This window comes from Leishmania braziliensis, assembly GCF_000002845.2.
Source record: "Leishmania braziliensis MHOM/BR/75/M2904 contig, possible fusion of chromosomes 20 and 34".
Classification (NCBI taxonomy): domain Eukaryota; phylum Euglenozoa; class Kinetoplastea; order Trypanosomatida; family Trypanosomatidae; genus Leishmania; species Leishmania braziliensis.
Genome location: NC_017947.1, coordinates 500,056 through 516,702, shown reverse-complemented (window position 1 = coordinate 516,702; position 16,647 = coordinate 500,056). Strand labels below are relative to the sequence as shown.

At 55.5% G+C, this 16,647-nt stretch overlaps 3 protein-coding genes across 3 annotated transcripts; all 3 read left to right on the top strand.

Annotated features, from left to right (window-relative positions):
- Positions 1–172: 172 nt before the first annotated feature.
- On the top strand, positions 173–4,945 carry LBRM_20_1260 (conserved hypothetical protein; the record flags this gene model as incomplete). The annotated part of the gene is made up of 1 exon (XM_001564360.2): positions 173–4,945. One exon carries the CDS (start codon positions 173–175, stop codon positions 4,943–4,945), a length of 4,773 nt encoding a protein of 1,590 aa, XP_001564410.2.
- A 4,161-nt stretch (positions 4,946–9,106) lies between these two features.
- LBRM_20_1250 (conserved hypothetical protein) lies at positions 9,107–9,484 on the top strand (the record flags this gene model as incomplete). Its single annotated transcript, XM_001564359.1, has 1 exon — positions 9,107–9,484. One exon carries the CDS (start codon positions 9,107–9,109, stop codon positions 9,482–9,484), a length of 378 nt encoding a protein of 125 aa, XP_001564409.1.
- A 644-nt stretch (positions 9,485–10,128) lies between these two features.
- On the top strand, positions 10,129–15,963 carry LBRM_20_1240 (ATP-dependent RNA helicase-like protein; the record flags this gene model as incomplete). The annotated part of the gene is made up of 1 exon (XM_001564358.2): positions 10,129–15,963. The coding sequence occupies one exon, from the start codon at positions 10,129–10,131 to the stop codon at positions 15,961–15,963; it is 5,835 nt and encodes a 1,944-aa protein (XP_001564408.1).
- Positions 15,964–16,647: the final 684 nt, after the last annotated feature.

Genomic DNA, 16,647 nt, shown 5'->3' with positions numbered 1-16,647 from the left:
GTGTGTGTGTGTGTGTGACGTCTTATTTTAGGAATGCCTCCCTTGTGTCCTAATCTTTCATTCTCTACTCTCTCATGTATTTTGGCTTATTACTGAAATATGCGCACCTGTTGATCTACGTATTGCAAAATGAAAGTCGCACATCCGCCGCTGAATGATTTTTTTGTGAGACATGGAGGGTTTGGCGGCGTTGTTCGACACTCCATTGGATGCGTGCATGAAGGAAAAGGATGCTCATCTGACGAACCTTATTCTCGAGAAGCGCGAGGCAGCGAAGCGCATAGAGGGGTTGGAGGCCGAGATAGCGGTCCTGCGTGCTCAGCTTCAACAAACAACACCCCAGCGGCCGTTCTCCTACGGTGGTGAGCCGTTGCCCACCTCTTCCCAGGAAAAGACGGCACAAAATAATACGCCGATAGCCGAAGTATTGATGTGGAACGAGGAGCTCATTCACACCGTCGAACAACTGCAGCGCTCACTCATTCAGCTGGAAGCAGACTCGAAGGCTCAGCTGATTACCGTGACTGATGCCTTGAATCAAGCAAGGAAGGAGAACGAGAGGTTGCTTCGCGAGAACGATTCGTTGAAGGCCCGCGTCGGGGACGATGTGTTGCGGCAGCGACAGACAAATCGTATGGAAGTGGCCTGTGAGCGTGCTCGCATCGCCGCGCGAGTGCGGGCGGCCGGACTCCAGCGACTGGAGGCAGCGGAAGCGAACTTGATGGAGGCTCACGATGATGTGTACCACGTGCAGCGCTGGGATGCAATGCTGCTTCCTCAGCGAGACGTCTCCTTTGTCTTCCACATTGTCTCCAGCGTAACATATCCCCTGCATGGCATCACGGAGTTCATCATGACGGTGTATCAACAGTTCCTCTTTCACAGGAGCTCCGGGCTTCGTGGCTACCGCGTGGGATTTTATCAGAATATAGAGGTGTTTGCGTTCCAGGCACCGTCTGACGCACTTCTGTTCTCAAAGGAGTGCCACGAGCAGCTTATGCGTCTCTCGTGGCTGTCGTGCATCGAAAACACACCGTCCTTTTCCACCATTCTGGAAAGCAACACGGTACTGTACAAAGGACCCCGCATGCACACCTGCATCTTTTCATGCTCTCCAGAGTCGTACGTAGACCCTGTCTCCGGAAAGTATGCCTTTTTTGGACCGGAGGTCGAGGAAGCAGTTAAGGCCGCCATTGAGCAGTCCCCGATTGGTGAAATTGCGGTGAATGAGAGGTGGGCACAGCTCCTGTGCTTGCAGTCACAGATAAGAGAGAATCGATCGACACCGACGGCGAGCAGCGTGGCCGAGCTGCGCGAGTGTCTGGGGTCTATGTGGGACGTTGTGGATTTCCCTGGTGCGCATCACATCATTGCTTCAATTCTTCCCTCAGAACTGCGCAGTCGCCGAGGAGTCCTGGCACCTGTGCTGCATCCCAGCTGCAAGTACCCGTGTTTGGAGCTAAATGACAGCGCCTTTGTGGTGCGCATGGTTGTCAAGGCGATGCGCGGAATGCTCTGTAACGCCTTCGAAAGTCTAGAGGAGGTGGGCGAAGACTCTAACGGTGGTGGCGGCGTCATTCTGCAGCAGATGCGACGCCGCGCCACTTTTTTACACAAAGCTGTTGCCCAGGCGCCTTTGGCTACCACAACTCCGGAGCGGAACCCTGAGTTCTCCGAAAGAGCCGCCCAACTGCTGGAGCTGTTTTTAGTTCGAGAGGAACGGAATAATATCATGGTCCTCTGTCGCAAGATGGAGGCAGCTAGCGCGGCGCTGGAGCGGGATAGGATGGAATCTGAAGATCGCTTTGAGATCAGGAAGCACAAAACACTGAACCCGTCGGAGACAGCGTATATCTGCACAATCGACACGGGTGATGACACTCTCTGGAAGCGGCTGCTCCTGAAGAGCATCTCGGATGAGCAGTTTGAATCAATTCAAAACACCATTCGCGGTGACGTTCACAACGCCGCCAAGGTGCACTTTGGCTTCTTCATGAACGGCAACGACTCTGATGTGTTCACGTACGTGTTTCGCGAGGTGGAGCAAGCCCTCGCTTTCGTGTCTGAGATTTACATCAAAGTCAATCGTACAGGCACAAAGTATGCCCACACATCGCTGGGCAAGGGCCAGGATATCTTCCTGTTCCGCGCCGGCGTGGCGAGCGGTCCAATGGGCGCCATCTACCGCAGCATAGAAAACGGTGTGCTCAAGTGCACCGGTCCGGCAATTCGCCTCTCCGGCACTCTGTGTGACCTCGCAGAATGCGGAGAGATCCTTGCCATGGAGGATGTCATCCGTAGTTTCCACTCAAAGAATGAGAACTTGCTCGATACACAGTACAACATCGTGAACCAAAAGTCCCAGTTCATCGGCTCCTACGCTGCCCCGGCGGCGGTGCACTCTATCTTACCCAAGCCGTTTGCATACCGTCGCCCGCAGTTGCGCACCTTTGGGAGGACTGCCATGCAAAACAAGAGACTATACCTGCCCTACCGTTCTGTCCTGGGAACACTTATGCGGCGCCGGGATGAGCTGCCGCGGCAGGCCGTACTCGACATGATGGAGCAGCAGCAGCGGCGACTGGAGCTGAGTGAGATGGCCCGCATGAGCTCCGAGGACGACTACGAGCGCCCCTGGAAGGTTGGCACGGTGGCGGCCTCGCTGCTCCGTAACCCATGGTTGCTGCTGGGCCAGCCGCAAGCAGAGGAGCAGTCAGAGAACGCGTCTGTGCGTCGCAGTTTCGTGCGGTTCCGTACGGTGGAGGAGGTGGAGGCGGAGGTCATGCACACGCGGCGCCCGACGAAGCCCCTTGCGTTTCTCTACTGCGATGTTGGTGGTGCTCGCACAATCGCCCGGTCTGTCGCACCACCCCTCCTAAAACTAGTCTGGGCACACTATAATTACATTGTCCAGAACGCTGTGCTCAACTTTAGCGGCTACGTGGCAAAGACGAACTCCACAACGGCGTACCTTGTCGTGTTTGAGGGACCTCTCAGAGCGCTTGAGGCGGCGCGGCAAATCCAGCTCGAGATGGTCAAATCAATATGGCCAGAAGAACTGCGCCTTCTGGAGACCACGTTGCATGTGAAGGACCCCAAATCACATACTGTGCTCTTTAACGGGCCTCGCCCTCAGATTGCTGTGCACTTGTCGGATCAGTACATGTGGAGACTCATCTCCTGCCCGTCTTCGCCTGTGGCCCGCAAGAACGACCCCAGTAGCAAGGGTGCGCGTGAGGGCGGCGGTAATGGTGGTAGAACGACCGCTGCGTCCTGGAGTCCTGTCCATATCAGCGGCGTTGGTGTGGATGAGACCTTCGTGCTCGGCCGGCACGCGCATGGTGGCGAGATACGTCTGAGTCGGCCGCTGCTAGAGGCGGTGGGCACGCACCCGAGCGGTAAGCTGCTGCTGGAGCAGCTGAGGATGGAGGTGGTGGTGGCGCCGGGCGTGATTTGCCCAACTGAAGGTGCCACAAAGGACAGTAGGACCGCAACTGGGACGACGAAGAAGGTGCAGAGCGAGAGCGAGCTGAAGACTGTGAAAGCGAACATGTTTACGGGGGAGTGCGTGGTTTCTGTGCCGTGCCAGCTCGAGGGCCGCTTGGCGCTGATACTGCCGTCGACCAGTGCCACCTTTAGTGCCGCCAAGCTCACGAAGGAGGCCCTAGCGATGGCAACGACTTCTGCGAGCGAAGACAATGCTGAGGGCCCCAGCGGTGAGGAGGATGTTGCCGACCCGGTTGACGACACCGAGAAGCTCGAGTCGGCAGCAGCCATGTCTCTCCCCACAGAGACGACGGGCCACACATCGACAATGCTTCCCAGGGCCATACTCCTGCCAGAAGAGATGGTGGCGCAGCATGCGTGGTTTGTAGAGCCAAAAAAGTTGTTTTATCCACTGCCGGCTGCATGGCGCACGGACTGGAGTACCGTGGTGCAGCAGCCAACTAACCAACTTGCGGAGCTCGACTTTTGGGAGGAGGCGAAGCGAATTCAGACGGCGCTGCAGGAATTGCTCAAGATGTTTCCCTCGGGGCGGCTTTTGTCCCGGGCGCTGGAGGACGTGCCAGACGACGCTGCAAGTGGGTGCCCGACTGAGCTCGTGACTTCCAGCTCCACCAACCCGGCCGCCAGTGGCGCAGCAGGAAAAAAGACGGGCGCCGATAATCGATTGCCCACAAAGATCCCAGCCCCACCGACATCGTTGTCTGCCGCCCGTGGAGGCGCGAACCACACCCGGCGAGTGAAGGGCACAGAGCTATCAAAAACGTCTGCGGCCTCCGCGGCGGCGCGTACGGCTACTCCAGCTGCAGCTGTCAGTCAATATGTGCATTTCATGGACTTCTCCAAGCACCTCCTCACAGCACTGCTGAACGCGCTGGAGATCGGTGTTGACCAGCACTCCCAAACTTCACTGTCGATTCTGCGCGGCGGACAAAAAAGCAAGATCAAAACTGTTGGGCTACCACCTATGTCTGGTAAAAGTGGCCGAGCAAGCGTTATCGGCGGTAGTGCCGGCAGTAGCTCGCAGAAGTACTCTCGCAGCACCGTTAACGGGCAGATTCACAGTTCGTCCTTTGGCCCTATCGAGTACTCGCCATCGGGCAGCTTGCGCGAGTCGAGCATCTCTCTATCCGACATTTCACCACTTAGTGGGCGGCCGCTGAACAGTAACCCCGCCGAGGCGCGCGCGAGCCTCACATCCCCTTCTTTAAGCCGTGATGCAGAGCTGCAGGAGATGACTACCTCCGACTCACGTCATGAGGACTTCCAGGTCACTTCTGAGCGGCCGTTCCTAATCGCGCTCGACTACCTCGACGATGCATGTCGCACGCTGACACAGTTGTCAGGCACCGAGCTAGGAAAACTAGTGCCAATCCCAGCAGCACCGTCATCGAAGTCTAAGACCTTTCCAGGCCGATTCAGCAACGCAAGGCATCACTGACGTGGCGGCGCGCTCGAGCGCGCCGGTGTTTCTAGATGGTGTGATGATGTGGGCAGAGCTAAGGGTGTATTAAAGCATGCAAAGAAGCTTGAAATGCGAGAAGTGTGAGCAGAATTGGCCGCAGACCAGTTTTAGGTACGGGGAAGGGAAAGTCGAGCAGGCGGTGTCTAGTGTATACAAAGGTGTCGTCGCTGCCCTGATTGAGGATCTCATCTTCTATTTATCACTCACTCAACCCTCTCGCTCCACTTGCGTCTTTCCTTTTCTTTTTTTTTGCCCCTTTTGAGGGGTTTGTTGTCCGCTCTCTATCTTGATTTTGTTTTCGGTTCGACGAGCGCCTCGATGTACAGTACGGTGCACATGCTTCCCCTCTCTCTCACCCTTCTGCGCGACTCCCGCGTCTCGTGGCAATCGAGAGACAGACGGTGTTTTTATGTAGTCTGTATATGAGGACCGCGGTGGATGGAATGGCAGCGACATCGTTGACGGCCGGCATTTTTTTTTTCGTTTTTCTTGTCTGTAGATGTAAAGAGCTTGTGAATATGGCGCTGACCTGCATTGTTGTGGGTTGGGGTGGTTCTACTGGCCTTCATCCCCTTCCCCACACTTCCATTACGCCGTGTTGGTCCGCTTTCTTATACCTGTACGTATACACACACACACACATATATATATATATATATGTACATACACGTATATATATGTGTATACACCTATATGCATATATTCTCTTATTCGTCTTCGTTTCTTTTTGTGGTAGCTGTATGTTCCCCCGCTCAGATGCCAATGCGCAACTGACAGTGCCCCATTCACTGGCGTGTGTGCGTGGGATTGTGGCCATGCTCTTGTTGAAGTTGAGGTTGATTCCTGTTTCTTTTTTCCTTTCAGTGATATACAATGCACTAAATTGTAGAGAAAAAAAAGGGCCACTCTCCTCTCTCCTACTTCCCCCACCTACGTCTCCTCTGATTACCCTCTCCCTCTCTCAGCCCGCACCGTGCCCTTCCCGTATTCTTTTATGTCCCTTTCATTCTTCCTTTTCCTTTATATGCCCTTTCTATTCATTTAGTGTGTGCGTCTGTTCTTGTTCGTTTTCTCGGCCGTTGTCGTCTGCCTTCGCCACGTCTCTCCACTCTGTTGCACTCCTGTACGGAGGTATTGTTGCAAGAAAGAAAAGATTGCCTTTTCCTTGTCATTCCCCACCAGTCCTCGTCTCTTCCCCCGTGAGAGGAGAAGTGTGATGTGCAGATACGCTCGACTCATATCCGGTTTATAGCTCAGTTCCTGGTGACACCTTTCTGACTCTCAGCCGCTACAACCACAAGCAATAAAAAAGAGACTTTCAACGCGAGGAAAATGAAAGAGGTCGGACACACCGATCTGTCCACTCGACATTGTGGACGTACTTTTTTCTAGAGTCTCGGCGCCTTCGTGCTGTTGTCGTCCTTTTCGAGAGTGGTTGTTATCTCCTATGGCCCCCACCGCTGCGCTCACAGACTCCTCCTTGGGTGTCCGCGGTTACTTTGGATGCAGGCGTTGTCCCCCATCACGCACAGCAAGTTCTGATGGCAGTGTCGAGAGAAGGACCTGGGGCTTGAGTATATTGAGTGTGCGTGTGTGTGTGTGTGCCTCAAAGGCACACGTCACCCGCTACCAGTGCACACATCGAAATGCCTCAAATCAATTTTTTTTCTTCCTTCCTCCTTCTTCGCATTTTCTTGGGTCTTGAACAACGCTTGATCATTTTCAACACAATCACAACCACATGTGTAAAACACGATGTGTGCGTCGCTGCACATCGTCAGAGCAGCCGCGGCTAGGGTGACAGCACATACGCTTGCCAAGTAGACGTATAGGCACTCACAGAGGCACACCCTGCCATTACCATCAACTTTGATCACAGCGCAAGAACACGGGCATACACACACACACATACGTATATCGCTACTTGACGTAAAGAAGGCGGCCCTCTCGGCCACAAAGACGTCGCTGTGCTTTCTTTCTGCGCGTGTGTGTGTGTGTGTGTGTGTGCGTGCAGACTTATACTTGTATTCGTTTTCAGTACCTGTGCGTTGTGGAGTTTGGTGGGTGAGCGCGGGTACTTCTTGCCGCACCTGTTCTTCCCCTCCCCTCTCTACTTTCTCGCTTCTGTTTTTCTGCTCCTCGCCTTCGTTGAGTTTTTTTTTCCTGTCTGTCTGTGAGACCACCTCTCTCTCTCTCCCCACTCTCTTATCACCCTTTTTTCCCCTTTCTTGTGTGTATGCCGGTATCTGCACAAGCGCGTGTTGGCCCCTTCACATATTTGAATGGGACTGTTTTGCTTTTGTTGTTGTACGTTGTTGTTGTTCTATTTTGGAAGGACGTCGGCAGGATTTAGTGAGGTGACCTCCCCCCCTTGTGCTCCTCCGCCTTTTCCCCATTTCTCTTTGCCTCCTCTCCAGGGTAGTGGGACTAGGAGAAAAGTGTCTGCTTACGAGAACCCTGCGCGCCACAAAATTGACTGCTAGAGCAGCCCTCTACAGCTGTTCCAGCACTCGCTCGTGCTTCTGCTATTACGATTGGTGGAATCTGGGGCTCTGGGGGGCGTTTTAACATTAAACAACGCGTTCCCCTTCTCCCTTTTTTCTCTCTACACTGTCACGTCCTGCGCCTCGGAAAGCCACCTTGTATTGTATCTGGGCTAACTCGGTAGCGGCAACGCTACAACCTACTGTTTATTTATCGGTCACTTCGCTTCGTTTTCTCGTTTTTCGCTGGCCTCTTGTCTCTTCACTTGCTGCTGCCTCCGCAGCTGCATTGGTATTATCAAAGCCGCTACTAACCTACGCACGAGACATACATTGTTGCTGCTTTCCCCCCCCCCCTACCTTTCTTGTCGTTTGAATTGGCGCTATTGGTGTGGTTGAGTGCTGACTCACTCTTGCTTGTTCTACCTCCCGAACCCGTGGATCAATCTGCCTCGTCGCGTCTCTCGCACTTTTATTTTCCTTCACCGTTACCACACACACGTTTCTGTCATCAAATTAGAGAGCAATTTAGGTATACCACACGGCAGGTCATACGTGAAGGGGGCTAGTTGCGGATGGTGGCCATCATCAACGGCATCACTCGGTCTCTCTCCCTTCCTTTCCTCTTCTCCTCTCTTTATCATTGCCTTCACCCTCCACTCAGCCATGTAGAAAGAAGGTGGAATGTCTGCAGGGGGAGATGAAGATGGTAATTGTGCAGCAGGGCCTGCATGACTGGCGACACTTTACTGACGCTGCCGCTCAAAAAGGAGCAGATGTGCAGTGAGGCACTGGGTGAAGCTAGTCCCGTCACTGTCCGGCAGTTACCGCACTGAAGGGCGATAAGCGGGGCCATGACGCAGCTTGATGGCCCCTTCTCACACTGGTTAGTTGTGCGCATTCACACACCTCTCACGACACATTCCGCTTGCGTTGTCATCGCATCCCGTTTCGCTCTCGTTCCTCATTTTTGGATTGACTCTTTTCATCTGCGTGGGGTATATGTATATACCTGCTTTTTTTTTCTGCTAATCTGTGCGACAGTATACGGTAGTCTTGTTGTGCATGTGTTTGCATGTAAGTGCGTCTTTGGATGGGGCTCCTCCCGCTGGAACTCACCTCCTTTTCTCACCCACTCCTGCGTGGAAGGGCACTATACATGCGTTACGGTGACCCTGTTGTCGCACATCGGCCTCTTTCTTCTTTGCCACAAGTGTCTGTCGCCACCACTACGTTGCCTTCCCCTTCCCCCCCCCCCCCCGCCCGGACAGACACACTCGTCCAGATGTACGCGTTACGATTGCACAACTCTTCTCCTATGCGGCGCTGCTGTGGCTGTCTTTCGAGCGCTGCTAAGATCCTCAGCACTTCATCGCATCCTTCTAGCACATCTCAGCGGTACGCTGCTTCCCTGTCCTCTTCTGTCTCTTCCACTGAAGACGAAGCCATTCACGACAGGGATCGTAAGGGCTCTGCGTCGGGCAACAAAGACGTTGGCGCTGACGTTTCTCTCCGGGCGGCCGAAAGGACGACAGCCCCAAACTTCGATGCTGACGCAACCGCAAAGAGGCTGGAGGTGCGGGACGCCATTATCCATGAGATACTCTCGCGTGATAAGGTTGTCTTTGAATTGAAGCGTCAGCACGAGCTGAGCATGCTGCGTGTAGAGCAGAACCAGGAACGCGTGCTGAAGGACCAGGAGGACCGAGGTATGTACTACGAGCAGAACAGCAACGTCCACACATTCGACACAATTTCTGTTGGACTCTACTCACAGCGCAGCACGCTTTACCACACCATGAGCGCGGAGCGGCTGCGCAACGTGAAGGTATTTCTCATGTTGTTCTCAACGGTACTGACGTGTGTCTACCTATACTACCGCTACATGATCAATCCGGATTGGGCGTATGTGGAGCGCCCAATGAACATGCTGGGCAGTCGCGTGATGGCGGTCCGAGAGCAGCGGTGGAAGCATCTAACGGAGGCACAGCGGCTTGATGCATTGCGCAAGGGGGACAACGGGGCTGTTTAGCTTACGGTGACCCGAAGTGAAGAGCGAGCCGCTGACAGCAGTCTCTTCATGTGCATGCGTGCGTGTGTGTGTGTGTATGGGGGGAGAGGCTTGCTTTCCGCTGAGATTACTTAGAGTGAAGAGAGCCGGGGACCAAAATCAAAAACAGCGGCTGTGTACACAGCTTTTAAGAGAAAGAGGGGCTGTGTATGCATATCTCATCCCGCACCAAATCTGGACCACCTCGGCAGCGCGCGAAGTCCGCGGCTCTGCTACAAGCGAGGTGGAGGAAAGAAAAGGCAGAGATACTGCTGGTGTTGAATGAACTAGTACGCCAGCTGACCCCTTCTCCTTCCCCACAGAAGACCCTTGCAGATCATGTATCATCGCACACATATGGGACTGTCTTGCTGTCTTCCGCATTGACGTTCAACCGAACCACACACATTCACGTAACCGCCATCATTATCGCTCTTCTGTTTTCCCTCTCCGTGCTTCATGCACTTATATATCCTCGCCGCCTTACACGCCATACCCTCTCCGTTGCGGTGGCTGTTGTCGGTGTTGGTGGTTGTATTGTTTGGTAGGAGGCGCGCTGAGTGGTAGGCGTCATCTATGCTGGGGGCGTGTGTGGCTCCCCTTTTCCTCCCACTCTTCCGTTTTGCATGACCATACGTTGTCTCGCATTCGCAGTGGCCTCCCCCCGCCTTCCCTCGACACATCATCACACACGACAGCAGAACGACGCAGAATCCGTACGCGCGCTTCTGCACATTCGTTTCTCTTCCTCTGTTTGTGTGTGTGTCCACAGTCACGGCGCTATTGGTGGCGCTCGCTCGACTGGTAGCTCCTCCACGCCGCTCTCCGAGATGCCACACGCCTGCTGGCAAAACTCAGTTTTTCCCCTCCTATCTCGTCACAGATTGCTGGGATACCCCCTATTTTTTGCACCCTCTCCCCTCCCCCACCCTATCTCTTTCTCTTTAGCCGACATGGGCACATTTTCGCACTTTTTCATCCGTGGTAGTGGCCTCTGTGTCATCGCAACCGTCCCCGGGATGTGTAGCTCAATGTCATGTCCGTGTTGGCGTCCATGGCGGATGCAGACCCGGCAGTGGGAGGGTAGGAGCTGTGTACTGTTGACAGTAGCAACCGTTGCTTGTCATCTGAGCAACGGTAGGGCTGGAACGGCACACGTGCCGGGCAATAGCGGCGCTTTCTCTCATACATCATCGTCTGCACCGCGTTACAGAAGTCAAGAATGCGGTGCCATTGATTCGCGGGCCTCTCCCCAGCCTCATCGCGTTGTGCGTTGCTGTCTGAAGCGGACGACGCCATCCCCAGCCAAGGAGGCCGTCTCTCCTGCTGTGAAGTCCTCATCACGTGACGAGTCTTCCTTAGCGGCCCTACTAATCAGCCTGGAGACTGTGGGGCCATCGAACACACAGCGGCAGCAGTCAGCGCTGCCGACTTCTTCGAGGAAGCGTACTCCGCGCTTAACCCCGACTCTGTTCTCACCCGCTAAATCACAAGCGCGTGCAGAACCGAAGCCTACTCCCGTACTGTCTCCAAGCAGTAGTTGCTTCCCTAACAACAGCACCGCAGCGAGTGAGTTGAAGAGAACCGGCAACCCTACGCAGAGACCCCCGCACAAGTGTGCTGAAATGAACAGATACTCCGATAAACCGCTTCAAGAGGGCACTTTCTCTTCGATGGGAGAACAACGGGAGCAAAGGGTGCAGCTCCGGCGGGCTCGAAGAAGGATGTCACGGACGCCGCAGGCTTCACGAATACGTTCACTACCGGGCGGTAGACTCGAAGACGCCACAGGTGTATCCCCGTTAGCTGTGGACAGGGGGGCAGAGAAGCGCGTCGTAGAGATGCTCCGGAGAAGTCAACAACAGACCAGCCCTGATGCGGAATTTGCTATGCGGGATCCAACGGTGCATCATATTCCTCACTCGAAGCTTATGCGGTGCGTACTCGAGCTTCCTCTGAGCAGCCGCTGCGACGGTGACGGCGCGGAGCAAAAAGAAGTCTTTGCCATTGGGCAGTCGAGGAAGGCCAAAATAGCGCGTGCGCTGTGCTTCATGCATGCAGAGCAGCTGCTGGATCACTACATGAGCAGCAGAGGGAGACCGTCGTCACCAACGGCAGGCGCCTCAGCAGTCCCTCCACCATTGGAAGAGGCGGTGCTGCCCCCTCTACCCAAAACTCCGCAACCTCACGAATATCGCTCGTGGGATGAGTACGTGGACGCGAGTGCTGCGTACGTGCAGGCCGTCGCTGCCCATGTGAAGCAGGAAGGTTACATGCGTGAGGAGGTGCTGCAAAGTGGCCACCCCGTCGTGGACCGCGCCACAGAGCTGCTGCGTCGTTACCCGAAGCGCTACTGTCGCCCCACAGCACTGCAAGACCTCAATGAGAGCCTACGCGATGCCTCAAGCTTGATGACGACAGCGCATCTTGCAGGGACGGTCTTCGTGGCGACTCTTGTACTCGATTCTCGCACCGGTCTGACGGCGACAGGGGTGGCAAAGAATATGAAGACAGCGAAGCGGCAGTGCGCTGCCCATGCGCTCTGCATTCTGCAGTTGCTGAAGGAAGATGTAGAGCGGCAGCAGGAGGCGGATGGCACGGGACATTCGCGACGTAGAGGCGCGCAAAAGGGCAGCAGCGGCAGCAGCACGAAGAAGGGTCTCTCTCACCAGCCGAGTGCACCGTTAGAGTCAATTCTGCGACAGCTGCAGCCTGCCTATCGGCGGATTGTACAGTACCACCATCTGCTGTTCGGCAAGGCCAGTCTGACGCCGCAAACAAGCTTCACGAAGGAATCAAACACGACGAGCGGCAGCAACAGCACTATCACGTATCGTTGCCATCTTACTCTCAACGGTCTTTGCTGTGACGCCACCGGAATCAACCGCTTCGAGGCCGAGCGTGCGGCTATGGAGGCCGCAATGACAAACCTGATGCTGTACGATGAGCGACTTCAAGCGGTGCAGGCGTTTGTGAACGCGCATCTGTCCATCTCACCCGAGTCGATTCCGTCCGCGGCGCTCCCCGCGGAGCTGGTGTTTCAGCTGCAGGCTCAATTGCGGCAAGTGACACAGCAACCAGAAGACGTAGCAGCTGACGCAGCCACTGATGTTGCAACAGGGAAGACCGGGAGCGACGATGGTGCTGACATTGCAGACGACCGCAGTGACCGTGCCCGCGGCATGAGTGAACGGGCATTGCTGGACCTCACTCAGCGCAGCTTTGCCAGAGACCCGTCGTATGCGGCTCAGATGCTGCAGAGCATGCTCGCCCTTCGACGCAACCCTGTCTACCTTACTCAGTTCCATCCCTGTCGCTCCACACTGGCTATGGCAACAGTAAAGGCTCAGTTGCTCGACGCCGTTCAGCGCCACCGTGTCACTGTCGTGTGCGGTACGACAGGGTGCGGCAAAACGACGCAGGTGCCGCAGTACATCTTGGATTATGAGATCGAGCACGGCCGTGGGGGACTCTGTAACATCCTTGTCACGCAGCCGCGTCGACTGAGCAGCTTTAGCATTGCCGAACGCATCGCACAGGAACGTCTTGGCACAGTGGGAGAGGATGTCGGGTACGCGGTTCGGCTGGACGCACGCCCAGGGCGGCATATTACAATTTGCACAACAGGCGTACTACTGCAGATATTCTCCACCCACCCCGAGCTGGAGCACATCTCTCACCTGATCATCGACGAAGTACACGAGCGAGACATCAACTGTGATGTCGTTCTTGCGCTCGTGAAGCAGCTGCTGGCACGGAACCTTCGCCTTCGTGTGGTGCTCATGAGTGCGACGATGCAAGCCGACGTGTTTGCCCGCTACTTCGGCACGGACACACCTGTCGTGCAGGTAGAGGGGGCAGTGTACCCAGTGACAATCCGCTACCTCGAGGATATTGCCGCCGAGGCAGCAACTGCACAATTTTGCTCGCCCTCCTTGGATGCCGTGTCGTCTGCGGATTCAGACCAACAGGATGAGGGAAAAAAAAGAGAGCATACCACGCCGATCCCGCTGGTGAAGTCATCGACCACTGCATCACGACGCGTCAACACACGCAAATATCTTAAAATCGACTACAACCTCATCGCCTACCTCGTACACCGGTCGGTGCAAGTCGACCTTCAGAATAATACAGATGGAAAGTCCATCCTGGTGTTTCTGCCAGGGTGGAAGGAGCTGACGTCTGCGATGGCTGCGATCATGGAGTACAGCGGTCCGTACGCACTTCCCGATGCTAAAGGCCGCTTTTACATCATTCTCCTTCACTCCACTGTCGATAACGCGAAGCAGCGGGAGTGCTTCATGCCGGCCCCGCCCGGTACAGTGAAGGTGGTGCTGGCGACGAATATCGCCGAAAGTGGCATCACCATCGATGACGCCGCTGTGGTCATCGATACGGGCCTTATCAAGACAACTTCCTGGGAAAGCCGCCCCACTCTCCCGTGCCACCAAGGCACCACAGACACGATTGGCTCTTCGACGTCGCGGCGCCCGACCGTTGCGCACGTGCCGCTGGAGAAAGTCCCGGAGGATGGCCGAGCAGGAGGCAGCAGGGGCAGCGGCGATACTGCTGCCTCCACGCCCTTCTTCTCAACGCAGCTTACCCTGGGCTACGCGAGTCAAGCAAACTGCACGCAGCGCAAGGGCCGTGCAGGGCGAACGCAAGGAGGTATGTGTTACCGCCTCTTTACAAAGGAGCTGTGGAACTCACTGCCGGCATTTCCGGAGGCGGACATTCACCGCGTACCGCTGATGCAGGTGCTGCTGAAGCTGCTCTCGCTTGGACACGCGAATCCAAAGGCAACACTGCAGACATTTCTCGAGCCCCCTTCGAGTACCAACGTGGACGCATCCATGGAGGTTCTTCGCGGCATCAGTGCTGTTGGAAAGACGGACGCTCTTACCCCTCTGGGGGAGTACCTGGCGTTGCTGCCCTGTGACCCGCGCATTGGCAAGATGATTATCGTCGGCGCTGTTCTGCGCTGTCTGGATTCTGTTCTGACTGTGGCCGCATGCACAGACGTCTGCCCGTATGTCACGAGCCGAGACGTTGCGGCCGAAGCGCGTAAGAGGCGCTATCTCCTGTCACGTAGCTCGCAGAGCGATCACATCAGCTTCCTGAATGCGTACAACGCATTCTGCGCCAACGGGGAAAAGGAAGACTTCGCGAGGCTCAACTTACTTCACCTAGGAAATCTTCGTGTCATCTCCAAGTACAAGGCGCAGTATCGCGACATCTTGCGTCACGCCGGGCTCATTAGCGCGCAAGACGAGTTGGAGGAAGACGGTGAAATGGTTGACAGCATAGATGCAGCCGGGGATCCAGTACACGGGCACCTTGGCGGCGATAGCGGCACGATCAAGGAGACAGCAGTACACTCAGAAGGTGGCAAGTTGAATCTCAGTTCCGGTGACTCACGCACACAGGATGTGCGGGTGCCTGGATGGGTACCCCTCTCCTACCCTGGAACACTCTGCGTCGATACTAGCGCTCTCTCCCGCCACAGCTTCGATGTTGCGTTGGTGAAGGCGTGTGTCTGTGCGGCGCTCTTCCCGAACGTGGCACTGCTGCGGCCACCTGCAAATACACTCTCCTCCATGCGGCGCCTCCATGCCGCGCGCAAGGTGGAGCTACGGACGAAACATTTTTTCAGCATCAAGCCTACGAAGGATAGTGTGTGTCGACGCGTTGACGGCCCCCGCGGTGGCGATGCGCCTGGCCGAGATGAACTGCTGAGGGAACTTCGGCGAGACTCACAGGCTGTTACCACAGATTCTACGACGTCGAGCACGTCCCCAGTCCAGCCTGTCCCGGCGCTCTTCTACGTCTTCCAGGACGTCTTTGGGGTGAGAGATCCGCGGCGGGACTTCCTTACCAGCCTGTCCGCTGTCAGTCTATGGGCATTGCTGCTTTTTGGTGCGTCGGAGTCCACAACGGAGTACAATGCGGAGCTGTCCATCTGTGTTGTGGACGGTTGGATTGCAGTGCATATTGACCGCGCTACCTATGCCCTTGTCACGCAGCTCCGTCAGTCCTTATTCCAGTGCTTGCGCAGAAAGTACCACAACCCGCAAGACCCTCAAAACAATTCTGCACTGAAGACAGTGACAGAAGTCTGCCGGAGACTCCTGAAGGCGCCGGTGCTGGAAATGCCGGCGGCGAAGTCGCTGGACACAGCGGGGAGCACAACATGCAAAACAGCGGCAGGGCGCCAGCAGTCCCCATGGCAGCTGGTTGACATGGGCACTATTATCGACCCTCTTGTGCACCTACGGCACGGGGACTCTGCTGATGGCAGCGCGACCGCTGTGGCTGGAGAGAATGCGCTTCTGAACCTGGACGGTGGTGGTGACGGCGACGAAGATGATGACAACGAAGGCCTTCCAAACTTCAATTCTGTGGACGGGGACGATGACGACAATGATGGGAATGCCACGGAGGATGGCGATCAGCTAAAATGAAAGACTTGTGCAGAAGCGTGTCTGAGTGGGATTGAATGTGGAACCTCCTCGTTTCCTTTTCCCGTTTGATGTTCTTCCCTTCTAATATGACCCGCTGACAGATCTGCGCCGCTGCCTGTGGCGCCTTCTCCCCCTTCCCCCCTCTCCTCCTCCTCCTACGTCCTCGCAGGCTAGTATGCGTGGTATTCTGTTGAGAGAGGAAAAGGAGAGGAAGAGGAGAGAATGGGTGTGACATCAGAAACCGATAACGACAAACTCCTAACCACAAAACAGTCGCGAAGAGGAGCAATGAATCCTAAAGCCGCCTGACGTGAGTCTCAACGACGCCATGCTCTTGACAGGCAGCGAAGAACAGCCCTGGTAGTTTGCTGCACTGCAGAAAACAAACGCAGGCGGGAATACCCAGATAGGAGCATGTGGCTCATTTTTTCTATCCTTGTCAGTTCTCTTCGCGTCATGGTGGTGGCAAGAGAAACGGAAGGGGAGGGAGGAGACTGTGTGGCTGGCAGATAAGCATTGCGTGCGTTCTGTTGTTGTTGTCCTTTCCCGCTACATTTTTGTGGCCCTTTTCCCTACTTTCTTGACCTTTTCGTGGGGCCCCATCCGCCACATCGACAGCACAAATGCGTGTGCAGGTGTGTCCGAAGGGTAGCGTGTAGACCCTCTCTCTCTCTAAGTTACAGA